Genomic DNA, 27,441 nt, shown 5'->3' with positions numbered 1-27,441 from the left:
GAGCTAGCTAGAGATTATTATGACCATAACGACGTTGGACAAGTACACGGTAAGAAAGAAGTAATACAGGATACACCAAAGAACAGAAAATAGAGAAAGCACGTATGTAAACGGGAGAAAAAAATAAATAATAATAACAATAATCATAATGAAATAATAATAATAAATCAAATAACTTGAAAAAGTAGGTAAAAAAAATAAAAATGGTGTTGAAAATAAAAATAAAAATAAATAATACCAGTAGATGACAGTGAAAGTGTACAATGGTACACAAGGGGTGAGACGAGACAGAATTGAAAAACGAAAGACGAATAAGTGAGGTAACATTAGAAGAAGAGAGAAAGAGAGAGAGAAGGTCGCAGCTCGAGTCACGAATGCCTCCTTCGGCCAGGCTGCTGTCGCATCGAATGCGTAAGGGCAACTCCCTCGGAGTTGGTAAGCCTTTGTCGCGTCGCCCTCGACACCCATGTCAGTCGCCCACCGTCGAGTAAACGGACGGTCCAACGAGAGAAGTCTCTGCCACCGTTGAAGTCGCATCCGCCCTCTGCCATGCCCTCAACTTCCCGCCGTCGGGGGTGATATCGTAAAATTTTGTCAACTACTAACTCCACGTGTTCCCGCGCCACTCACGAATTGTACTCACCCACCTATCCCACGAAGTATACCGCATTGGCTACGTATAACGCAATACGAACGTCACTTTTATCGCAAAAAAAGAAAAAAATATATATATATGTGTATAATATATATATATAATAATTTCACTCCGCAATTTCAATATTTTTCTTAAGACTGTATAATACCGCCATCTTCTCTAGCTTTGCATGGTGTGTGAAAAATTCGTCAACCATATTCTCTTTCATCGTTTAATACGGCGAAGCTTTTCCTTTTCAGAGGATAGAAATTCTTCGCTCCGTTTCATCTTCGGACTGTAGTATACGTATAATGCAACATTTTCTTCTTTTACAAACGAGTCCATTATTCACGTCAAATTCAAAGAATTGATTGCAACTGATTTTTATTTCTTCTTTATCTGCAACCTAATTCCTCTCCGTATTTCTTCGGTGTTTCCATAAGTCGAGTGGCAGAGTTGTTCGCGTACAGAGTTCCAACTTTCGCGATTCGTATCGCTTGCGTGGTTTTACGTTGTATACAACAAGACATCCGCACTTTGCATATCCATGCTCAAGTTTTGTTTTATTGGCAGCTGCCACGACGACTAGCGTATCTTACTCCTTTCATTTTCCCAACACCTTAAACCTTCCCTGTTTTACATCTTATCTGTATAGCGTGATCTTATCTGTATAGTGTGTACCTATATGTATCCCGTCTAGCACTAGCCTGCGGGTGAAGCATATACCTAGGAAGATCCACTTTTACGCGCAATATGTCGCTACAGAATTATTACATAGGCAATATTGGCACATTATGTAGCGGTGTATGTACGTATACTACGGATAAAACAGAAAGGAATAAAACGCGATGTTCCTTACGCCAGTGCCCTCACCAATAAACAGTAGCATTGCTTATAGGTGAGAAGATCGATTGTCTGACTTTGGTTTTCCCCAACTTTCACCGAATTATCATTACACGTACCTTATACCGTGAATATTCCTCCACCGATTCATATGAGAGAGAGAGAGAGAGAGAGAGGGAGGGAGAGGGAGAGGGAGAGAGAGAGGGAGAGGGAGAGGGAGAGGGAATAGAATAGAATAGAATATGATTTATTATTATCCATAGCAATGTTGGACAAAGATAACAGCAAGGTACAGAAAGAACTTAAGACTAGTTAAAGGTAGGCTAAATCTAAGTATACAGGGAGAAGGAGAGAGAGAGAGAGAGAGATCAACGAAGCTGCCCGAACTTTGATCAGTGACAAAAAAAATCGTTCATATTGTTCCAACGAATGGTAATCGGGTACAAATTTATCGCTTGATATAACAGCGAGCGCGGGTAGGGAATTTTGCGTTATCATACGTAGAAGAGCAGCTGGAAAAAGTACCGAATTCCGAGAACCGGAAGTACCACGACGGACTTGACACCTACACCTGCTTCAAATCGTTGGCCTGCAGAATCAGTTGACAATGAACGACGGGGATACATTGTCAGCGGCACACTACGTGGGGGTGCGGACGCGCCCTGCAGGATTCTGTTTAAGGAAGGTGTAAAACGCCGCCGTACTACGGATTCGGAGTTTACTTGTCTATTGTTTTACTCCGTCTGTCGCCAGCACTGAACGTTGCTTTCCTTCTATTTTTCTTCACCTTTTCCTTCTTCTTTTTTTTCTTTCTTTTAAAATCTTGACCGAGCACCGAAACTTCCCTCATCGAACGCTTATACCGTTGACACGAATATAGAAAACCGTGAAACCGAACCTTTCATGAGAAACATGTTCCGCAACGTCACGGAGATGGTTGACTTTGCGGTTTATATCTTTAATCGTGGAAGGTGACTACTGCCTGGGAAGTTGGAGTTCCCTGTTGGTTCAATGGGTGTAGTTCGGTTCATTTCTGCGCTGCAAAAACGAAGGAAGAAGTATGGAGAGGTGTCGCGTTGGAGAGAGAGTAGATTCTCCTGGGAAATGCACGCGCGAATCTTCCGCGGGGAATAGCTGCCGGAGGATCCTATACCGTTTTACTTTTCAATCTCCCATAGGATGTGATTTTCTCCCTCATTTCCACGCCGACAGACAATATCGGGGGGGGGGTGTCTTTCTCTCTCTCTCTCTCTCTCTCTCTCTCTATTATACCCGGTTTTGACGCCCCCTCATCATTTGCTGCCTCTGCACGAGGCTAACCCTGGGTCATCGACACTCTGCCGCTTCTAACAGTGTATCATACCTATGTAAGCTTCGTAGTTTACTTATAGAGTTCGATACGTTCCTCCAGGTTCACCCGTGATGACGAAAGGTGGCCGGATCGCAGGTGTGGGTTATACGTATATGTATACGTACGTACAACTTGAATACGTATAGGTATACGTACGTTACGGTTGTCCCGCGGTGGCGAGAGTTTAGAACAAACTTTCGATTGATTACTTTACTCTTTGCCTTTCCCTTCTTCTCCCCGCTACGTTCGTTCAATCTTCTCTTCAACCCATCGCTGTGCCGACACGCGCGGTGTCATATCTCTCGTTATTAATCCCCGACCCAAGTTTCGGTGGTCAGCCGGTTTCCGGTGTTACGGATAAGAATGTATTGTATGCCAAAGCGCAGATCGAATCATCGGGAAGTGGCTTGCGTCCGCCCAACTTTCGCCAATAGTTCTGTCGAATTCGAAGGTAAGATGAATCTAATTAAATTGTTGCCCAGATTCTGGGAAATGACTCTGGGGGCGGAAGTCTGGTATACCGAACCTCGAGATACACGCCTGGAGCCGCTGCAGGCTGTCAATGGGGGTTGTTAGGTTAGTTGTTTGTGTTTCTAACTTAGTTAGGGGTAACAAGTCTCAACCTTGGACCCCCGTATCCGCGAACTTTCTTGGATCTCACCTCCAAGACGGATGGATTCGAGGTGCCTCCGTCTCGACTCGGTGCATCCGGTTATCGCGAAGTGAAATTCCGCCACGATGATTGCGCAAATTCACATGCTAATGACTGCAACGCGCGTCGCAGCTGCACCCGTGAGGCATCGGCCGTAATAATCCGGGCAATTTTAAATCATCCTTTCAACCCTCTTTTTGCATCTTGTATCATCTAACGGTTATAAGGTATACATGTATGGGCGCGCGGTATGATTTGGCTTCTCTAATCTCTTACAATCGCATAGGCCGCGTATCGGTTATTTATTAACGCAAAAGAGGCGGACATCTCCGTACACATCGCGACTTCGGATTCGAGTCCTTAGCTCATGATCGATCGCGATTTGTGCAAGGCGAGTAGAGATCGAGTACAGCAGCTACTCCGTACACTCGTGAATGTACAAGACTCGAGGGAAAGCTGCCGTTTGTTATAGGAATACATATTCCAATCGCGAGAAACTCGATTATCGACTACGGGTAGAAGGGGACGGATAATGGGGAGTAATTTTCACCGGCAGTTTTATACTCCGATATTCCAGTATATATATATATATATATATAACGTAAACTCTGCGCCGCGCGGTTATCGCGCAAGACTTCTTGGCCGACGACGACATTGGCCGTTAGCCGTTAGCCGCTGACGATGTTATCGCTGTGATCCAGGAAAAGGATTCTTACGTACGACAGCCCCGCAAAATCAGTGTTCTTCTACGCCACCGACCCACCGCGGCTTAATGTATTCAGTCGAATTTGAAATATTCATGCGAGCGAGGGTCTCTGGAACAAATTATTTATATTCCGGGATGCTGCGCCGAGTCGTGTGCGTTGACTTATATGTATACATGCGAGTACGTAGGTACGTGTCGAGGATTGTTTAATGAATTTCATTGCCCACTATCCTCCGAAATTATAACCCAATGTTGAAGATCGTTAGTCTTTCCCTCTTTCAATAATCTATCGCCGCAAATCTTGCCCAAAAATTTTGTCCGACCTTGGTTTATCGTTAGCCTGAATAAAAAATTCGAAACGGTACGTTTGATGGAAAGTAATGCCTAGGTAATTAGTTGGTGTAGAAAATTTCTTAGGGAATTGCTGAAAAATTTCGTTCAACTTGGAACGGGTATGAGTCTCAACGAGTGAATGTCTAATATATCGATCTTTGAAGCACTGAACGTGCATGCAGCAGTTAAAGCCTTGCAGCCGTTCGAAAGTCCTCAGCTTCTTGGGGAACCCTCGAAAGTTGCTTATTACGCGGCGATGGATGATGCGTCAAGAAGGTTGCAAGGCAAGCGGGGGCTTCCCGCGGCTGCCGTCGAGGACGAGTGCGCGTATATCAATGGTGCAGCAATATCGCTGCAGGTAGACGCAGGGAGCTGTATACATTCACATTAGGCGAGATGAAAACGCGTCGCGATAATCGCGATCCGATTGTGCGAAGGTGCGGGGCGAAAATAATTTCGATTTTGGTTATCCAAAGTTGTGGTTGTAGGACAGCCACGCTTCGCGGCCCGCAATTAGAATCATTTCCACAGAGCGTATACGCGCGGTTTTTGGAAGGTTACTGCTTTCGCAGTAATGCGAGAGAATATAAAATACCGGCGAAACTTGATAGTAACGTATGCGTACGCATTATAACCCGGGCCTCGACTAACGAGGCGGCTTTCCCGTACCGCCCGTCTTAATCGGCCCGATTTCTCACCTCCAAACTTTTTTAACCACCTTTTCTCCCTGAATATATCACAGCCCAACTCCGGACGGATTTCCAGGCTTTCAAGAATTTTTGGACGACGATCCCTTCCCTTTTCAACCCTCGAGAAGCGATTTAATGCAGTCTCATCCTCCTCCCGCGGCTGTTTCTTCTCCTAATCTTTCATTTTGCTGAACAGGGACTTTTACATCGCCAGATATTGTCATTAGTACCAATAGAATAAGCACGGTTCTGGTGGTGGCTTTTTTCCCTTCGGCACAAGAATAAATGAATTGCTATCGATATATGGGAAGACGTGACTGTTCGTCAAATTTGAATGTATTGTACAGAAGACGAATGCGACCGGAATATCCGAGGCTCGTGAGGCTTTTTGCTTTCAATTTTTATTAATAATCAAGTCCGTTCCCGTCGCCATCACTGTCGGGATCGAATTGTGGGTTTGAACACCTTGTGAACCCGCGCGTGGAAGAGAGTTGCAAAATGTAAATATCAATAATGTTTTCGTAAACGTGGACGCGTACAGAAATGTGTAGAAGGATGAAATTTTTCTCACATTCCGGTCTCGTGTCTCGTAAAACTTGACCCGGCTTTTTTCTAGATTCCCTAGACCTCGATGGAATAAGCGTCTTGTGAAGGTTAAACGAATGACGAGAATAAATCGAAGTAGAAGATTAAATAAGATCGTAAAATATATAATATTATACCTATATTTTCTCTTGGGGCTGAAAGAGCGACGAGGAAACGCGGGGTATTCGCATAAAAACTGCCGTACAATTTCACTTCGTATACATAAACAGATAACACGGAAATCAGACTCGCGATCAGACGGGAGAGGCCTTTGACAGCTGAAAAATCTCTTTGTAAAAGGTCCGAAATGTGCGGTGTGGCTGATGATCAATGATTTTAACTGAGTGTCAACAACCCAGAACCTGCAATAGACGTGATCAGGTTTTTTCTCATTAATCTAGCAAGTGGATTTTTCCACCAAACAGAGAAAACAACTAACATCGGAACTGAATTACGGCGTGATTCCAACCATTTCTCAATGCTGGCTAATATCGGTCCCAAGCTTCACGGCTTCTACATTCTACCAAAGTAAAGTTGTGAAACGGCCGACAGCTGATATTGCAATTTTGCTGAGGTGAAGCCTTGAAACAGTAGTAAAATATCGTACCTCGTTTTTCAGCGCCTACGCGAAAGTATCGAAATACGATGTGCGAGTAGGTGCTTCGGACCGAAAATTTGCCCCTCGGTTTCCCATCTCTTTTCTGCCGTCACATTGAGATTGGAAGTCGAAACACTGTTTCTCCAGCACCCGCCAATTTCCTACAGCTATAATCAAAGATCTGCAAGATTCGTTTGAATCGTAGTCGTGCCCGCTTTCCGCTGGGTATTTCAGTCGACTTAAGGTAAAGAGACTTAAGGAACGGAGTTTGGGATGGAGCAGCTCCTAGAGGTTGGCCTACCAATATGGCTTGGCCAGATAAAGCCGGGCACCCAGGAGCAAGGAGATGGATGTCCCATTTAGCCTGGAGCTGAAAATCGGAAAACGCTTACGCGGCGTGCATCCTGTTCTCGACTGGAGAGTTTTTTATAACGCAGCATTAGATAAACTTTGTTATACCCTGTACAATGTCACACTGAGCGGTCGGAGTGAAGAGGTGAAGCTGCCGGCGCATTGGCGCATTTCACATGGGAAAGTACAATATCGGGTCTTTCGTCCGATTACCTATGCACTATTCTGTGCGACAGCGAAGCCTCTCGTGAAGTTACAATCTCCGTGCGTGTCATAGCCGGCCATTAGTCGACAACGGTATGGGTCGATGTACGATACAGCTCCTCGGGACATAAAGCCTCGCCACTGCAGAGCCTGTTCAAATTAAAGACGATCCATTCTATCTAGACTATAACTGGCTTTGTTCACTCCTGGCTATTTCTGATCCTCGCGCACAAGAAATTTATGGCACGTAATTCTCGATAATGCCAGGAGGAAGATTCATTCCCAGTACGCTTCTTCTCTTTCGTCTTCTTCTTCTTTTTCTTCTTCTTCTTCTTCTTCTTCTTCTTCTTCTTCAGACTCCGACTAGAGCTAAGGGATGTTATGTATACCTGGATTATTTTTATACCCCGAATTAAATCTTTCAGGTATTTTCATTTCATGGTATTTTTTATTCACTGCAAGCAATCCGTTAGTTAATCATCGAGGTGAGGTTGATGCACTCGGCCATCATACGGCGATCATTACCCGAAATTAACGAGAAACCGATGCTTCCGTATTGAGGGAATTTCGAGAAAATCATGAATGCTCTGAGTAGCATAAGAAAAATTTTTGAATCTTGATATAATTGCTTCTCTAATTGAACAGTTGGTATCATTATAGGCCTTATAGGTACAAGGTTCGTACCCATGAGCAAAGATCGTGTGGAGATTTCATCTAAAAGAGTACCGAAATGAAAACCTTGAGGACTTGAAATTCCGACGCTGCGAGGTGGTAAGATTTTTTTTTCTTCGTCTCTCGTCATCGTGAATATAAAACCTAACGAAGTCTTAATTTTCTTTTATCCTGATTAAATTTTCTTTTCCGTTAATTTTCCTTCCTCCTGTTTTTAATTACAATCCACTCGTCTCGTCCTGACTCGAGTCTTATTTTTGCCGTTCTCTTTTCTCTCCTTTCCATTACCCTCGGATTTTATAAAATATTTTCTAACCCCAAGAAAGCCTGCAGGCCACAGAGCCCCGAGGCAGCCAAAGGCTCTTGAATGTGGTCCGGCAATTTCATGTCCCCGTTCGGCGTTCGAACAGGTCTCGAGATGCGGGACGTATAAGAGATCCATAGATCCGGCAACAGTCGCGCCGCAACGAAAGCGGGAACTCTCGAGCGACGCTGTCCTCGTCGTACGCCACACGTGCCCGTCCAACACACAACGGTTAACTTCATCCCACCCGACGGCGAAGGAGCTTGCGGAATTATTGGGGTCCCAGACTGAAGAATCGGGCAAGCGAAACATACCCATTACCCTTAATCACGGGGGCGATGTAACTTTCGCCCGCCCGCCCACTCACCCCACACCAAACACAGCCGAGCCTCCGGATCCTGAAGTCTTGGCGAACTTGCCCACACGCCGCCATACCCGTCTGGATGGATGGGTATCCTCATCCTCACCTCGATAGGGTGCAAACCTACATATTTGCCGAAGCTGCCACTTTAATACTTGTCGGAATAATGCGTTAGCAAGAGTAGGTCCTCCTGATTCGCTTGTGTTTTCTCAATGTGTGCGATCGAAATTAGGATTAAAAAATAATGTAATTTATTTAATTCCGATAACATATATCTGATACAAGTATCGTTTTGTATATTTAAAATTGGTAAATACAAGTAGACCAACTAGTCTGACGTCGCGTTAACGTGCAACTGTGAATTATGATTTTAAACTAAGCAAAGTGACTTACTGTTAGTTGCAAGTGTTATACGAGCGTTACTAAGTGTACTCAAGAAAAATCGCGCCTCTGATGCCGTAGGTGAAGGTGGACCTCGGCATATGAAAAACTCGACGACGACTCGACGGTTTGACTATTTCATTGCGACTGACTTGACGGTTAAAAAGAAAATCTACACCTTCGACAGTAAAGACTGAAACCACCAAGCAATTTCGAAATTTAGAAGGCCATCCTTTCACGGAGTCGTTCGTTCGCCCATCAATCACCACTCCGGCGTAACGGTACGGGTGGCGAGGTGCGAGAGGGTGTCAGTATGACGGCAGGAGCGTCCACACCGTGAAACATTACGAAACAGTGAAATGCCATACGCGACGTGAAATATCCGGGTTTCGATGTCGACGCTGCGCGGCACCGATCGTCACAGTCGAAATAACTGCATGCAGATCATGACCATCGTGAATACGCCTTATACCTGCAGTGTTCACCGCCATTCAGACATGCGTACGATAATCCGCAGTTAGAGAGATAGTCCTACACGTCATTCCGAATGCGATGCAGGTCGAGGTACATGTATACAATGGTCCGTAATACGATGGGAATGGAAACCGCGCTGAATTCTCCATGGGCAATAATAGCTAGCTGCATTATTGGCGCGAAGGGTCGGGCTCCTGCTCGAGTGCCTTATATTGCGACTCGACGAACTGATCGCAGCCGGGGAATTGCAGCTGGAACCTCCGTCGGCTGCGCGAAAATTATACTTAACCGTCTATGACCGATGAACGCTGCGCTAAATGACTCGGGAAATTCTTATTCCTGGACGATGGATGCCCGCCGGTGTGAAACGATATTACAACAGAGATGATCGTACATAATTGCGTCAGAGGTAACAACGTTACGTAGAAATTTTCACCAACGGACATTCAGGGAAGACGTCCCAGATTATACGCCCCGTTTCAGGTAAATAGATGCGAGATAAAGAGATTACGCGTCGGGAATCGATTTTAGGGAGGAACGACGGAGCCTCTTCAGCCTTCGCTCCTCGCCGACGACTATACCTATGCACGTGCACAGCGTCCATGCGGGAGTGACGCGAGCGACGCCGCGTCGCGCACGATGCCTTAATTTAGTGCACGTGTTGCCGCCCCCGCGCCGCTAGGATTTCGTCCCGGTAGGTGAAACCTGGTCTCAAGAGACCCGGGATTTATGCCCCTTGTCGCTGGCTTCGGACTAAATTCAGAGAGGGAAATTGCTTGCCGGTTACACCGGCGGCGTTCGTTGCAGAAACGACCGTAACCTCGGGTGCCGTTCAACTTACGTACACGGAGCTGCTGTACCGCCGCCTTTGCGATCGCCAATTATTCGTATTCTTCTACTTTCAGGTTACCGTCAAAGACAACGGCAAGCCGGCGCTATTCTCGACAACTCGGGTCGTCGTCGAAGTTGAGGACGTCAACGACCATGGTCCGGAGTTCGAGCAGAAATTCTACACCGTCCAAATACCCGGATCTCCCAAGGCCGAAAAGCCACTGTTCCAGGTTGGGTCAAAACTCATCATTTTATTAGACGCCTATCGGTAAATCGGACTAACCGTCTTTTACACACCTTTTACTGTACATATGAAATACTATTATAGTTCACGAGAGAGACGGACCCTCTCGCAGATCGATTGAATTCCCTGTGCATAATTTGATTTTTCCCATAATCGCATTATGTGTACAAAATCGACCATAGTGTACAATTTTGACAATCTATGTGTGCACAGAACTCTGTGGCGACAATAACGATTCTGCACTTTGCCATAATGTTCTTATTGCAAATTCTTCGCCCAGCCACAGCCTCATTTCGATCGTCGACAGTCCCGCATTTGATCAAACCCACCCTCAAAACATCGCGCTTATTGAGGCAAAATTATATGTAATCCCTTTTACAATATTCATCTCGCAGTGTTGCGAGGCATTATACCTACACATAGGTATGATATACGTGACGATATCATACAATTTTGTCTATAATAGTAGGATTTATTTATTTTTTTTTCTCTCATTAGTCATCTTTCGTACGGATAATTCCAGCAGCAATTCCGCGCACGCCCCCTTGCACTTTTGTAAAACCCCCCCCCCCCCCCCCCCCCCCCCCCCCCTGAAACCCACCCAAGAGTCGCCTGTACAGTCGCTGAACCCTTAGACACGATATCGACATGCAAGAACAAGAACCCCTGTTGCTGTACACACATTTCACCCGCATTCTGTTATTGCGCCGTCAATTTCAATGTTTAAATTTTTTTTTTTTTTTGCTAGGTTGGGTGGGGCGGGAGCGAGGGGGGGGGGGATTTTACCCCGGTCTCTTCTACGTCCGATCCGGTTCCATTCAACTCAACTACCACTCTCTGCACGGTGCTTGGGTTTCGGGTTCGTGGCCTATGTACACATACTCAATTCTCAAGTGTATACATAGACTGCAATATTATATATAACTCTCTGTTCTCTTTCTTCGCATTACTACGCAAGTTCAAACTTTCGCCGGGAAAAGATCAAGTTTTCTTTTTGGCTACTTCGCATTCTTTAGGAATATGTGGCAAAGAACGGAGGATTATTTGATTTTCTCTTAACATAACAATCGTTCTACCAGTCACACCTAACGTCCAACAAATCACTGCTACTATCGCACTTGAATTGCTTCTATAGCTGCTGACTTGTGGCAAAATGAATGACCGAGGCGGTAGAAATGGAATATCGCAACGAGATGTGCGATGTAATAATATCCGTTGTGCAGTGCCAGGCCGTCCAGCTCTCGAAAATATAGTACACATTACGATTGGAGGAAAGAAAGTAGAGAAGAAAGTTATTGTTATCACGTCTCGTTGTTCTCGACAGAAATCGAGGAATCGAACACGGGATCTCGAGCACACGGTCGATGCGTTCTCTGAGAATGGAACTTGGGAGACTTTTAGCCCAGACAGCTTGTCAGGAGATCATTTCTTGAGGGTAAGGAAGCTTGGCACGTACCTAACATAACCGTATAAACCTAATAAGTAGATATGCGAGAGATGATGGCTGTATCTCTACATACAACTGGCATATTTATACATACCGTTACCTACACGCATCGCCGTATAAACACATACCTATATATATGTCTCTCGCTATCTTATCAAAGTTATATAGGTAGGTATGGTTAGGTAGGTTTCTTTTTCTATCAGAAACGATGATATTCATACACTGCTGCTCGAGATTCGTTATTACGATCTACATCTCTGTCACACCTCGGGGGCATTATTTACCTTTCCCTTGAATTGCGAGGCTGTTATTCATGCATACCGGCGTCTGTTTGGCCGTTTCGTCCTGCACGATAAAAACTTATTTCTCAGTCTTCTCGCAAACCGCGTGAAAGATACAGGCGCATACTTACATTGTATATTCTCGCGATCGTTGTGTCTTATCATCTATTCACAGTTGTCTTTAAATTCGTATACGTATAAAATGCCGTTAGCTCCTCGTATCCTCCGTCTGTTTGCACAACTCGATTCCTCCTCATACCCGCGCCACCCTCACCTTTGCATTGCTGCCGCTATTGCAATTATCATCGTCGTCATCGTCATCATCGTCATCATCGTCATCATCGTCATCATCGTCGTCATCATCATCATCATCATCATCATCATCATCATCATCATCATCATCATCATCATCATCATCATCATCATCATCATCATCATCATCATCATCATCATCATCATCATCATCATCATCATCATCATCATCATCATCATCATCATCATCATCATCATCATCATCATCATCATCATCATCATCGTCATTAACCCAATTATCACTGTATTTTTGCGTTACATATCATATTCCGACAAAAATTGTTACGTACCGTATGAGAATGCTATTGCTGCCCAGCCACATTATAGTAAACAGGGCTGTCGCCATATCTTGACGCCTGGGAATGTCGAATGTTCGAGATTATACAACTTTTTGTTGTTGTTGTTGTTGTTTCTGTTGTTGTTATTGGTATTGGTATCATCATCATCATCATCATCATCATCATCATGTTGGTTGCACATACCTATTTCAACATTAAACTAACGAAAGTCCATTGCACGCTGCAGAAAATTCGTCAAGCCCTGTGCCACATGTTGCACCTACATGCAAACAACGCCATAAATTCTGTTTCTACAGCTGCGAAATATCGGCAAAAATATCTGTACATACGTATATAAAATCTAAACCTATAATGATGCTGCGCCGAGCAGAAACAGTGTGAGTGACAGTGTCGGTACCTCTCGCTAGTCGCACGTCGCAACTTTGCAAAATAGTAGAACTGGAGAGTCCCTGCTGCTGCCGGCGTACAGCCGAGCAGCCACTTGACATGGGCACTTGAACCAAACTACCTACTCGATGCTGCTAGTCCCCGGTGCAGCGTACTTACGTAACAGAAATAATAGTTTCACGTTTCAATACTACAGGATACAAACACTCACTTGATTATAGAAACGCCTGAAGACGCTTACATTACAAATCCTGCATCACGTGTACTATGATATCTTATTATTAGCCTGTTCGCACACATAAACACACTTAAAGTTCTGTCGCATCATCGCATGTCGGTTGGGAATGCTAACGTCTGTAGATATTAGGGCCGCGCGAACGAAACGACCTCGCGTCACATCGCTTCTATCGTCTTTTAAAATTTGACAGATTTTCACGTGATTTATTTGAAAATGGTTACTTTACAGTATTCTCTCTAACTAATCATCGTGGCAGTCAAAGTCCTCCAGGTTGGAACTGGCACTATCTGAAACGGTTAAACTGTACCGTTGTTCTTTCGATACTCTCGCAATTATGGTCTCACCAATCTTTTAAAATGTACACCGCACCGAGCACCAGACTAAATAATGAAAACCATGCAATCACCAGGTACTGGCAAACGACAAAGACATCGGAGTCAACGGCGAGATCCAGTACAGCATCAAGGGGGGCAGGGGTAAGGGGAAATTCAAGATCCACCCAACAACTGGAATGGTATACTCGCAGCGCGGTTTCGAGGCTGGCCAGGAATATGAGCTCATGGTATGCCCCGCTGAAATAGTTTACCGAATCTTCTCCAACCCCCGAGTAGCATCAGTCTAATCAACCAGCAAGTAATTAAGTTCCAAACTTCCCATTGACGCAACCACCGTACCGTCGGTCCTACCGCAATTCAGAGCCGCGTGGCTGCGGCCTGAGATTTCAGGGAGAAAACCGCGCGCTCCCCTAACTGAAACTTTATCATCGTTTAGATCCGGGCCGTTGACGGCGGGGAACCTCAACGCAGCCACCAGACCAGGGTGTCTGTTCAGGTGATCGAGGCACCGAAGGACTCGGCGGAACCGCCGATATTCAAAACGGCCAACCAGAGCGTGGAAGTGACGGAGAGCGACGAAGTGGGATTTCTCGTCGCCCTTGTCCAGGCCACGGACAAAGACGGAGACGCCCTGTGGTACGACATTGTTGGTAGGTACAAACGCCGGCGTCGATGCTCGAATCGCCGACTGTACGTAGACTGCACTCAGCGTTGAATTTCTCGTTCTTCTTGCCATCAGACGGGGACAAGCGGGACGAGTTTTTCATCGGTCGGGACAACGGGAACGTTCTGCTGGCCAAGCGGCTGGACTGGGAAGCCCGGAATCTCTACAATTTGACAGTGAGCGTAAGCGACGGGGTGAACATGGTGTACACCCAGTTGTTCGTCACTGTTATCGACATAAACGATCACCGGCCGATATTCACCGAGAGCACATACCGCATTGACATATCTGAGAACGTGCCGAGAGGCGAGAAGATCCTGCAGCTACACGCCACCGACGAGGACGAGGACAAGAAGGTCTTCTACAGTCTTCACGCGGCCCAGAATCAGGACTCCCTCGAGATATTCCACGTCGACTCCGTGTCGGGAATAATGACTCTGAACGAGGCGCTCGACCGGGAGACCACCGAGGAACACGTGCTCACCGTGATGGTCAAAGACCAGGGCACACCGGCGAAGCGAAACTACGCGAGGGTCATCGTCACTGTTCACGATCACAACGATCACGCCCCGGAGTTTACGAGCGAGATCATCCAGGGTAAGATATACGAGACTTCGCCGGTGGGATCCGCGGTGGTCGAGGTCGTCGCGATAGATCAGGACCGCGGGGATAACGCGAAAATCACCTACTCGATAACCTCCGGCAACGTCGGGAACGTATTCACCATAAATCCGGACCTTGGGCTGGTGACCGTGGCCCGGGAGCTCGACCTCGGTGTCACTTCGGAATACATCCTGCTCGTCAAGGCGACCGACCACGGCTCACCGGCTCTGACGAACACGGTCCCGGTACACGTGATGGTCACCATGGCCGACAACGCGCCGCCGAGGTTCATACAGCGAGAGTTGGCTGCGGAGATATACGAAAACCAACAGCCAGGGACCTATGTGAGGCACGTCGAGGCCCGGAGCACATCCTCGCTGCAGTTCGAGATCAGGAGGGGCAACGAAGACGACACCTTCTTCGTGAACCCGAGCACGGGTGTGATAACGACGAAGAATCAGCTGGACTACGAGAAGCGGAAGTTCTACAACCTAACGATAGCCGCGACGAACATGGCAGCGGCTGTCGCAACCTGCAACGTGGTCGTTCACGTTCTCGACAAGAACGACAACGCGCCGAGATTCCTGCAGGCCGTTTACAGTGGGGAAATCAGCGAGGGGGCCTCGATCGGTTCCCTGGTCTTGACCAACGGCAGCTCGCCGCTGGTAATAAAAGCCAAAGACGCCGATTCGGAGCTCAACGCTCTGCTTAACTACGACATAGTCGAGGACCTGCCCAGGAAGTACTTCCGCATCGACTCGAGCACCGGCGCCATCCGCACAATAATGATCCTCGATCACGAGACCGTACCGGAGTTCGCCTTCCACGTGAAAGTTTCCGATCTCGGAAAGCCGCGGCTCTCCTCGGAGACCATTGCAGCGGTCAAGATTCACGTTACCGACGTCAACGACTCACCCCCAAAGTTCACCAGGAACGATTACAACGTAACGCTTCTACTGCCGACTTACAAAAACGTCGCCGTGCTCAGAGTGAACGCCAGCGACCCGGACAGCTCCGAAAGTGCAAATCTCAGGTACGACATAATCGACGGAAACAAGGGGCACGTTTTTGCGATTGATCAGTACGCCGGGATCATCACGGTCGATAAGCCTGACCAGCTCAGGCCGAACTACTTGTTGCACATCCGAGTGTCGGATGGGAAGTACTCGAGCATCACGCAGGCCAACGTCGTCGTCGAGAAGTCGGAGAATTCCGGCCTTGTGTTCCAGAAGAGCATATATGAGGGCACCATTCTCGAAAACTCTACTAAGGTCACCACCGTCGCCGTCGTCAACGTCCTGGGAAGCGCCCTCAATGAGCACGTCGTCTTCACCATACTCAATCCGACCGAGATGTTCGAAATCGGCTCAACTTCCGGCGCCATCAGGACCACGGGGCTTAGATTCGACCGCGAAGTTTGCGACAATTACGAGCTAATCATCGAGGCCATGAGCCGTATGCCCGACAGAGAAAAACCGAGGGTCGCTCACGTCATTGTGAACGTCACTATTTTGGACATGAACGACAATTGCCCCATGTTCGTTAATCTGCCGTACTACGCCGTCGTTTCCGTCGATGCCCAAAAGGGCGACGCCATCACGAAGGTAAGAATACTTTGTCAATATTGAGCCGAATTAGCGTGTGAATCGCAGAGTTTGTCAGCATTTTTCCACAGAAACAGACGTATGTAATCTTAATTACCATTTGTAAGGTTCACGCGATTGATATGGACAGCGGTGAAAATGGAGAAGTGCGTTACGAGCTGAAGAAAGGTCATGGAGAATTGTTCAAAGTTTGCAGAAGAACGGGTGAAATATCGTTGAAACAGAATCTGGAAGGGCACAACCGGGAGTATCAGTTGATGATTGCCGCCTACGACGGAGGTGAGTCAACGAGTGTAACGTAATTGCATAGAGCAATTGGCTGGTAAGCGAATGCATAATTGTGAATCACTTTCAGGGATAACGCCATGTTCGATAGAAGTGCCCGTCAACGTGAAAGTGATCGATCGATCGATGCCGGTATTTGATAAACAGTTTTATACCGACAGCGTTCTTGAAAGCATAGAAGTTCATTCCCCGTTAGCGCTCTCGATCCAGGCCGAGTCACCTTTGAGTCGAAAGCTTATATATAGCATCGTTAAAGGCAACGACTATGAAGAGTTTGCCTTGGATTTCAACACTGGTGAGTTCGCAATTCACGAGAAAAAAAAAATCTTCCTTAGCATGTATTGTTTAACACCGTTTGTGGCAAAAGAAATCCCAATCCTGAGGGACTTATTCTGGACTAAAATATTGGGAAAAATTGTTGAATCCGCTACTCTCTGATTATGTGAGCCAAGATTAGGACCATTTAAAATTTCTCCGAATAGGGCAGCGAAGGAAGTTTTTCGTTTTAGTTCATCACCTTCTAGAAAGTTGTAAACTTTTCAAAAAATCTGCTCTTCTAGTTCAACAAGTTTCCTATTGATGTAGAAAAACACGAAAACAGAGAAGAAGAAATCAAAAAATATCCATCCAGAATATTATCCCTGAGTAAAAAATGTAAATATTTTTTGACCAGCTGTGTCGTGATGTGTTCCTCGGTTCGTTAGTGTTATGGTGCTGAGGATATGCTAATTACACATTCCAAATCTTTATACCTACCTACTTTATGCGTAGAAAACATATTATTTTAACACGAATGTCCCGTCCAGTCCCGCAGATGATCGTTTGAGAACCCCCGACTGTACTTACACTGCAACTCTGGCTATGGGACAAGTAGTTATTTGGTGACAGAATCAACGGCCTATGCTTTGCCAATTTCACTATAACAAAACTGTAGCATCGGGATAATATTTATTTCGATTCTTTTGATCGGGCGCCGGGAAACGCTTGTCTAGAATTAAAACAAAAGATTCAATTTTCATTTTGATGTTTCAGGATTGAAAAGAAACAAAATAAAAAATAGAAATCCGGATGAATGCACAAAATTAGTTGACGATCTTTGCGAAAATGCTTGTCTTGCAAAAATCCATTCGTACATCAATGTATGAACATATAAAATGCGGTAAAAGTTGAATTATAGTCTTTTTTTTTCTTTACGTCGATCGTCAGGATATGAACTATTTCCAGGCCGGGGATCAGACCTCTAGAAATCTGCTTACTGCCGAAAATTTTGCCGAGATATGCTTGTATCGACTTATCGTTTTCCCATTTCAGTTACACGCGAAACGACGTGCTTTTTTCTGCCTTATATTACTTTCCAACGAAAAACGGGATTGACATAGTTTTCGAACCTGGATGTACCTATCGGTGTATTTGAAATTGCGTCGTTAAAACGCAAATTTCTCTTTGTATTCGTAGTAGAACCTTTTCAGCAAAATGGACTGAGTTTTACTGTGACGCGTATAAATTCTACCTGGAATTTTTGTGAAGCCGTTACAAAATGAATAAGCGTTTGAAAGAAAAAAAATATATATACATACATACATATATATATATACACACACACACACACATATATATATATATATATATATATATATATATATATATATATATATATATATATATATATATTATAATAATAATAATAATAATAATAATAATAATAATAATAATAATAATAATAATAATAATAATTCTTATCTACATGACTTTTATTAATACGTGAAATATATGTAAGACCAACACATAAATAATTGTACACACTTGTGCAGTATTTACCCCCACCAATTGAAAACCCCCTAAAGTGCTTGATTCGATTTGGAAATTAAAATTTTGTTGTATCTCCCTGTTTCGCAGCCCCCGACAGTAACAATGGTCCTTGTGAGTATAAAACATACCAGTTATATCCAGTCTGCTGTGTTGCTGTTATTTTTTCGTCATTACATTGCTTTCTGCATGAAACAATTAACAATGATTGATTACTCCTTTTATCGTATAGATATTTAAAAAATAATTATACAAGCATTTCCCACAAGCAATATCATTCATAAGAAGCAATGTATAGCGAATGAATATGTACATAGGCTTCGTGCTGCAATTTATCACGTTGATCACTTGTTCATTTGGGCGTGTTTGTGTGTGTGTGTGTGTGCGCGCGTCCATGCGTGGGTACTGTTCTTTCTTCTCATTTTTTACAAGCACTCCAAACGTCGATTTGTTTTATTGTATTCGTGCATGAAACCTCACGCACTGCAGCCACTATCTATCCCCTTCAACTTCTGCGTCATTCTTGGAAAAACTTTATACATACGAAGGTTCGTTACGTCGTTTGCGGGCTGTGACATCTGAAGTTACTCTGAAAAAAAAGTGTCAAATGTTACTTACATCGCAAACACATCGTTTGCATACGATGAAACTATCATTGTTCCTCCGTCTGAGCAGTTTCGTCTCTAACTCAGAGATGATCTGATGTTGGGGATAATATTCTTCCGTCAGAGCTTGCTTTACATGCTTTTACGTATTTTCGTATGTTGTTATAATCACTTGTCATCACGTGCTTTGTGACACCGGTTCAGACATTGCATGCATTTCTTTGGTTTCACGATATCCCAAAACATTTTTCATTCACCAATAGAATTTATTATTCCTCTATCCGAGGTGTTAATTTTTTCTATACTTTTAGCGAAGTTTAATCATCTCACCAAGCATTCAACCATAACTTTAAATAGTAATAAGTACCATTGGACCACTGTCTGCATAACATTCTGGACCATGGTGTGCGCATTATTGCATGACACTATCTGATCTCGAGCATCATAACAATAAAATTGCACTATATGGCGTCGTGACGTTATGCATTATATACTCTTCCCATATACACGGATGCGTTCATTAGTACTATCGAACGTTAGAGAAATTGACGCGAGATGGAATGGCCACCCTATATAAATAGTCGCACCATTTATTCTCATGTAAAATTTTAGTAAATAGAAGACAGTCAATTTCTCTAACGTATTTACGGCTAGATCACCCTTCGGGCTTACAAATCTTTATTCAAAAAATTAGGTGTCATTTATGTGGTGGATGAACTGGATTACGAGCAAAAAAAACAGTACGAGCTGACGGTACGAGCAACGGACAGCGTTTCCGGTGTCTTTGCCGAAGTGCTGGTTAGCATCCTGGTATTGGATGTCAACGACTGCCCTCCAGAATTTACCCAGGACTCTTACAACATATCAGTATCCGAGGCAGCGCCATTTGGAACATCAATCTTGCGAGTTTATTCGCGGGATAATGACACAGGCGAGTATAGAGAATTGGTGTTTTTCCCCCACTATCCCTTCGCCCAATTGCGAGCCCTTTTCCCATCCTCGCGGTGGAACGTACCGGGAAGCCTGTCAAGGATTGAAACATGTTCCGAATGATTTACGTTACAGGTATAAACCAGCAGGTTCGATACGCGATACAAAATGACACGGAAAACAGCAAGGAGTATTTTCACATGGACCCGGAGGAGGGAGTAATCTACTTGAAGAGGTCACTGGACCACGAAAGGCATAGCTCCCATCACTTTACCGTTTTGTCGACGGACAGGGGAGTTCCAAGCCTGTCGAGCACAGCTCACGTCTGGGTGACTGTCGTTGATATGAACGACAATCCGCCGGTGTTCGAGCAAATATCGTACACATCTTCCCTGTCCGAGCATGCAGAACGCGGCCAGTTTGTCACCGTCGTGTCGGCAGGTGATCAGGATTACGTAGACGAGTCGCGTTTGACTTATACGATAGTCGGTGGCAATGATCAACAGACTTACACGATCGATCCAAACACAGGAATCATTTCTCTGATCAACATGCAGAACTTTGGGGACCAAAAAATGACCATGCTCAATGTCTCCGTGAGCGACGGAGTTTACACCAGCTTCGCTAGAGTGAAAATTGAGATACTACCCGCCAACCGACACAACCCGAAGTTCCCCAATCCTCAGATCGAAGTCACTGTGCTGGAAAATCAACTCGCTGGCAGGCTGGTAACCAATGTGATCGCGGATGATGAGGATTTCGGAGACTACGGAATCGTCACATACTCTATTCCCTCTGAAATGATGAAGGGAACGTTCGACATCAACAAATTGACCGGGGAAATCGTTACCAAGAAGAAACTCGACCGGGAGCATCAGAAACTGTACGAACTTCCAGTCATGGCTACCGACGGTGGTGGAAAGTCGGGATTTATCATGATCAGGGTCAGAGTCGGGGACGAAAATGATAACTCGCCGGTATTTCTTCTCAAAGAGTACAAAGCCACTATTCACAGCAATCTCTCGATAAATACAGTTTTCCTGAAGGTCAAGGCTCTCGATGCAGACGAAGACGATGCCGCAAGGATCGAGTATTCCATATACGAAAAGCAGAACTCTGACGCTATGGATCTATTCGGTATCAAGGCTGACACCGGCGCGTTGTTCCTGAAGAAAAGTGCTCTCCCGTGGGGTAAGAAATACGAGACGATCATTCATTCGTTTCAAATATCGGAGTCAGCGAGACAAGCTATACTAACGAACTTCGAACAATTTTATTTTTCAGGAAACCAACTGTTCCAAATGTTCATCAGGGCTGAAGACAGAGGAGTAATCTCCCACCATGCCGACGTTCCTCTATACGTTTACATAATGGGTGCACAGGACGTTCCGCCTCTCTTCGAACGGAAGGAGGATAAATTCTTCATCTCGGAGGCATCGCCTGTTGGAACGCCTATCACTCGATTGAGGACCGTTACCAACAGCTCAGTCACATACAGAATAATATCTGGCCCCGAGAGCGCCTCGCCGTTTATAGTAGACCCGAATGGTCAAATAACGCTGGCGAATCCGTTGGATCGTGAAATCAAGGACAATTATTTAATCGGAGTCTTGGCCGAAACCGATTCGAGCCCACCCCTAACGGCACTGGCCGAGATATCGCTTCAAGTACTGGACGAGAACGACCACGCTCCGATGTTTGAAAGCAATCCGTACACCCTAAGTCTTGCCGAAAATATTGACGAGGGTACACTGATCTTGAAAGTAATTGCTCACGATAATGATCTGGGCAGCAACGGCGAGGTCCGCTATTCCTTTGGATCCGACATCGGGGAACTGGCGAACGTGTTCACCGTTGACGCTTACACAGGGTGGATTTCAACGCTGATTCAACTGGACAAGGAGAAACAGTCCGAGTACAAGTTCCAGGTCGTCGCAACTGACAATGGAAACCCGAGACATTTCGCGAGGACGTCAGTCAACATAAAACTGAAGGACTACAACGACAATCCGTCTATGTTCGTTGATGATAATTACGACGCGGTCGTGAAAGAAGACGCTTTGCCCGGTACCGTTGTCGTCAAACTCCTCACCACCGATCGGGACAAGGATCTGAAAACTCCGGTCGAGTTCTACATAACATCGGGTGATCCCAGATCACAGTTCCAGATCAGATCTACGGGCGAAGTTTACGTCGCGAAGAATTTGGACAGGGAAATGATTGGTGAATACGAGCTTGACGTGATTGGAACTGACGGTAAATATGTTTGCAAAACGAAAGTGAGAGTTGAAATTATCGACGTTAACGACAACCCTCCCTATTGTCTGCGCTACCGATACAGAGAGATTTTATCCGAAGGATCCCATCCTGGAACATATGTACTCACAGTATTGGCCACTGATTATGATGACGAGCCGAATGCTAAGCTGAGGTTTTACCTGACCGGTGAAAACAATGAAAAATTCTCACTTGACAAAGAGAACGGGGTACTCAAAACGGTTGGCCAATTGGACAGAGAAACACAGGCAAAATACTCGCTCACCGCTCACGTTCAGGACAGGGATAAGCCTGCGTGGGAATGCTCATCGCAGCTGGAAATTCTGGTATCCGATTTGAACGACAACGCTCCCAAGTTCACAATGCAATCCTACAGCGCTACCCTTCCTGAGGATGTAGAAGTCGGCACGCTGGTCACCAAGGTTCACGCAACAGACGATGACATCGGTATAAACCGAAAAGTGAAATATGAGTTTATCGATTCTGCCGAAGGACACTTTCTGATCGCTGCAGACAGCGGCATCGTGACTCTGGCCAAGCCACTGGATAGGGAAACCAAGGCAATGTACAACGTCAGCATCCAAGCAGTCGACCAGGGAACACCCCAACTCTTCAGCGTTGCCACTCTGATAGTTAACGTTCAAGACATCAACGACAACCCGCCAGAGTTTGCCTCCAAGTTTTACTTTGCGCGTGTTCCCGAAGTCGATGCCGTTGGCACTGAAGTAGCAAGAGTTCTCGCCACGTCGAAAGACACCGGAGTCAATGCCGATGTTTACTATTCCATAGTAGGTGGCAATGAACACAAAAAGTTCCAAATTGATACCCAAACTGGTGTCATCACGATTGCCGAACAACTGGATTACGAACGAGCTAGAGATTATTTCCTGACTATTCAAGCAATCGACGGCGGCGTTCCACCACTAAGCAATCATGCCACTGTGAATATTACCGTTACTGACAGCAACGACAACGCCCCAGCCTTCAGTCAAGTTTCGTACAGCGCTCGAATCAGGGAAGATGCTAAAATTGGCGACAAAATATTACAGGTATAAAATTCTCAACAATATCAATGTTGAAGTCTGGCGATGTGTAAAATTCTACCGTTCAAAGTATAGAGCTTACATACATTTAAGGATTATTAAATTTTTTCAATGCGATTACAGATATATGCAAATGACTTGGACAGTGGTGAGAATGGAAACGTGTCGTACTCAATTCAACGGGGAGATAGACAAAAACAGTTTGCTATCGATGAGAAATCTGGGTATATATCTGTCGCAGCTCTACTGGATCGAGAAATGGTTTGTTATTATTCATCGACTTCATTGACTAAAAAATCTAAACTGTTATGCGAGTATTCAAATTCAAATATCCTGGTATTGCGAAATCTTGAGAAGTGACAAAAAATCTTAGTTCCACCTGCTTTGGTTCAAATTTACAGATATCCAATTACGTGTTGGAGGTCCATGCGAAAGATAATGGGATTCCAATGCTGATGAGTTTCGTGATGGTCAACATTGAGATTTCCGATGCAAATGACAATCCCCCATTGTTTGCTCAATCGAATTACACCGCTGTAGTACAGGAGGATAAACAACTTGGTCACATTATACTAAAGTTTATCGTAACGGATGCAGATACATCACCCAATGCTGAACCCTACACGTTTGACTTCAAATCTGGAAACGAAGGGGACTCGTTCCGTTTAGAGCAAGACGGAACTTTGAGGACGGCAACAAAATTCAATAACAGAGTAAAAGACAAGTACCTCTTACTTGTCAGAGTCTTCGACAATGGAAGTCCCCCGTTGTATTCCGATGCCTGGGTGGTGATCAAAGTTATCGAAGAATCACAATATCCGCCAGTCATCACGCCTCTTATAGTCACTGTCAATTCTTACATAGATGAGTATCCAGGTGGAACAATTGGCAGGATTCACGCGACGGATCAAGACCCATATGACACACTGGCCTTTAGTCTAATACCTTCATCCCCGAACCCCACCGCCGACTTGTTCCAAATTGATAGCGTCGACGGTACCTTAGTAGCGCTTCCTAGGTTGGACGTTGGCGAATACAAAGTTAATGTTAGCGTAACGGACGGCAAATTTCACTCGTATTCAATAGTGAATGTCAACGTAGAGCTGATCTCAGAAAAAATGTTGGAAAACTCGGTGATAGTGAGATTCCGAGAAGTCAGCCCCGAAGATTTTATACTCAGCCATCGTAAAGGGTTCGTCAGAACTGTGCGTAACGCAATGAACTGCAGACTCAAAGAAGTGATAATAATAAGCGTACAGCCATCTACCGATGAAGCGAATGTTATCAAATCTCGAACAACCCGCCAGGCTGTTCATAACGATCTTGACGTTTTATTTGCTGTTCGAAAAGCCCAAACTATGCTCGGAGCTGTGAGTTTTTACTCGTCGGAAAGCATTCGCGAAGCTCTTAATCAACGTATTGAGGAACTGGAAGAATCTACAAAGCTTGTGGTTGAGGAGATCGTGAGGTACAAATGCAACAAGGGCTACTGCGTTTATGGAGAGTGTTACGACAAAATAAACCTGGACCCCAATCAGCTCTTGCCCATCGCTACCGATGTAACTAGTTTCGTATCGCCACGTCATAAGCACAAGATGGAATGCAGCTGCAGGGAAGGATACGCCGGAAGTCACTGCGAAGTTGTGGTGAACGAGTGTGCGAGAGATCCATGCCCGAATTTCAAAGTATGCGTACCAGATTCCTCTCTTCAAGGATACTCCTGCCAATGCCCCGAGGGATTCGCTGGCCAGACATGTGACATTGACATATCAAAGTGTCACGACGAGTCCTGCTACATCCCTCGAAACCCAATTTCATTCAGTGGGAAGAGTTACGCTCGTTACAAAATAGACAAGTCATTGACGAAACATACAATCGAAGAAAGACTGAGTCTCTCCCTGAGGATAAGAACTGTGCAACCGACTGGAAATCTCATGTACGCGGCTGGGAAAATAGACTATAATATTTTGGAGGTGGTCAATGGGGTTGTGCAGTATAGATTTGACCTAGGCAGCGGGGAGGGTTTGGTCAGGGTGAGCAGTGTCTATGTGAGTGACGGGCAGTGGCACGATATTCAGCTTGAAAGAGAAAACAACAATGCGCGGGTTACCGTCGATGGAAAGCATGTAGCCCATGGCGCAGCCCCAGGAATTAATGATATACTCAATCTTCAGTCCGACGATTTATACCTGGGTGCCGAAGTGAGACAGCATCCATCAATACTGGGCTTCGAGGACGTGCAAAGAGGATTTTACGGGTGCATGGACGACGTAAGAATCGGAAGAGTATCCGTCCCTCTGCACATGAGCGGCGCCAGCAGCGTAGCGGTATTGAAACGGTTTGCAAACGTGGAGTTCAGCTGTGATCCTGCAACGACATTGGTGCCATTAGGAGTCTGCGGTTCGCAACCATGCCAAAATGGCGGAACATGCAAGGAATTGGGAGGCGATCACTACGAGTGTCAGTGCCATGGGAGATTTGTGGGCTTAGTCTGTGACGTCGACACAGACCCATGTGCGTCGTCTCCATGTCTTTATGGCGGTCGGTGTAAAATTGTTGCCGGAGGTGGAGATTTCAAGTGCGATTGCACTGGCGCAAACCTCAGTGGAAAAAGGTGCGAATACGGCAAGTATTGCAATCCAAATCCGTGTGTACACATGGGTGTTTGCGAAGAAGGGAACAACGGCCCAATCTGCAAGTGCCACGGATTTACGGGAGAACGGTGCGAAACGGATATAAACGAGTGCGATACTAGGCCTTGCACCAACGGGGGTACTTGCATCAACGAAGTGGGGTCGTACAGGTGCGTTTGTCCTCCGAACATGACTGGTCTGAACTGTGGAAATCCGGCTTACTCGACGCCGATTATATCAAGTCACTTTAACATCACTTGGGAACAATTGATATGGATCAGTATTGGTATCCTCGTTGTTTTGTTCTTATTGATTATCGTTATTTTCACTTATCGGAGAATACGAGTGAAGCGCACAAGAGCAAGAGCCAACAATATAAACAACGAGACTCGAAAGCAAATTGTCCTGAATTCAGCAAGACCGCACGAACACGAATTCAAGCGTAGTTCAAAGCTGAGTAACTTGGAAGTGATACAGGTAATTGAACTTGAATTTAATGCCGCTTATGTAGCTGTGATCGTCACATATCTATAGTATTTGTGTGTGTGTGTGTGTGTGTGGGTGTGTGTGTATGTGTGTGTGTGCGTGTGTGTGTGTGTGTGTATAGCATGATTCTTACAACTATTACTTGATAAAATTTCCCTCATTGCGTAACAATAGTGCAGTTTATTTTGTTTGCTATTGGCTGGTTTATAATTTCTGATTTACAATTTAGTGAAAGTGTGGTTTTCCTTTCGTTGAGTTTAAGGTTTTTCGTGTGATTTCGTTTCAGAGAGAACCTCCCCAATGTCCTCCTCGCCCCGCTTCCTACACACCTAGTTCTAACAATGAGCCGGCTCCCTATAGCAATTCCGCTGCTGTAGCCCTGAATAATTTGGACACCCTGAGAAGCTATGGCAGTGCAGGCGACGAACTGGAGAACTTTCCACCCGATTACCTCAGAAACCTCAATCGAAGCACTCCGCTACCTCCTCCCTCCCTATCAAACCCTGTCGGCGGAAATGCCACCGGCAGCGACACGGACAGTTTGCACAAGCCGACATGGCAGGAACAGATGCATTTAGCATCCTTCATTACCGATGCAACAAAAATCAAGAACGGTGAGTACCGGTTGTAGCTTTTTATTTTAATTTGCTTAGTGCATGATGGGTCTGCTGGATAGCTTTCATCGAAGGTTCTCTGTGGCATTCTTGAAAGTTCCGAACAGTGGTATGACAGTGAACGCGAACCCCATTAACACCGGCGTGTCGTTGTGTGTGCACTAACAGACCTGAAACGAGCGAGCCCAGTGGTACCAGAGCTGACCGCTGGAGGACTTCTACTAAACACCCGACGGGGGCCTCACGCAGAAGGGACGTCTATAGCTTCCCTTTCCTCGATTGAGGACGATCCCCGTATAGTAGGTGGTAAGTGGATTGGACCGATTGCCTGATTTATCAATGGGAATTGCTTTGCCTGGCAGAAAACTCTTTTTTCCAC

At 45.4% G+C, this 27,441-nt stretch overlaps 1 protein-coding gene across 9 annotated transcripts in view; it reads left to right on the top strand.

Annotated features, from left to right (window-relative positions):
* LOC107224301 (fat-like cadherin-related tumor suppressor homolog) overlaps window positions 1-27,441 on the top strand; it is a 222,825-nt gene that overhangs the window by 192,842 nt on the left and 2,542 nt on the right. For 3 of the 9 annotated variants that reach the window (XM_046744534.1, XM_046744532.1, XM_046744533.1), the window contains exons 7-21: window positions 10,044-10,199; window positions 11,538-11,648; window positions 13,587-13,739; window positions 13,949-14,162; window positions 14,252-16,383; window positions 16,491-16,662; window positions 16,739-16,963; window positions 18,565-18,588; window positions 19,774-20,010; window positions 20,145-21,200; window positions 21,294-23,335; window positions 23,453-23,590; window positions 23,731-26,439; window positions 26,735-27,062; window positions 27,231-27,368. In XM_046744534.1, the coding sequence (XP_046600490.1) occupies window positions 10,044-10,199; window positions 11,538-11,648; window positions 13,587-13,739; window positions 13,949-14,162; window positions 14,252-16,383; window positions 16,491-16,662; window positions 16,739-16,963; window positions 18,565-18,588; window positions 19,774-20,010; window positions 20,145-21,200; window positions 21,294-23,335; window positions 23,453-23,590; window positions 23,731-26,439; window positions 26,735-27,062; window positions 27,231-27,368 (9,835 nt within the window). Of the gene's footprint in view, window positions 1-10,043; window positions 10,200-11,537; window positions 11,649-13,586; window positions 13,740-13,948; window positions 14,163-14,251; window positions 16,384-16,490; window positions 16,663-16,738; window positions 16,964-18,564; window positions 18,589-19,773; window positions 20,011-20,144; window positions 21,201-21,293; window positions 23,336-23,452; window positions 23,591-23,730; window positions 26,440-26,734; window positions 27,063-27,124; window positions 27,369-27,441 lie in introns of those variants that run through there. The other 6 variants (XM_046744538.1, XM_046744537.1, XM_046744541.1 and 3 more) reach the window with 5 other exon arrangements.

Source organism: Neodiprion lecontei, chromosome 6, assembly GCF_021901455.1.
Source record: "Neodiprion lecontei isolate iyNeoLeco1 chromosome 6, iyNeoLeco1.1, whole genome shotgun sequence".
Classification (NCBI taxonomy): domain Eukaryota; kingdom Metazoa; phylum Arthropoda; class Insecta; order Hymenoptera; family Diprionidae; genus Neodiprion; species Neodiprion lecontei.
The sequence above is the reverse complement of the archived record's forward strand: the minus strand, read 5'-3'. Positions and strand labels throughout refer to the sequence as shown.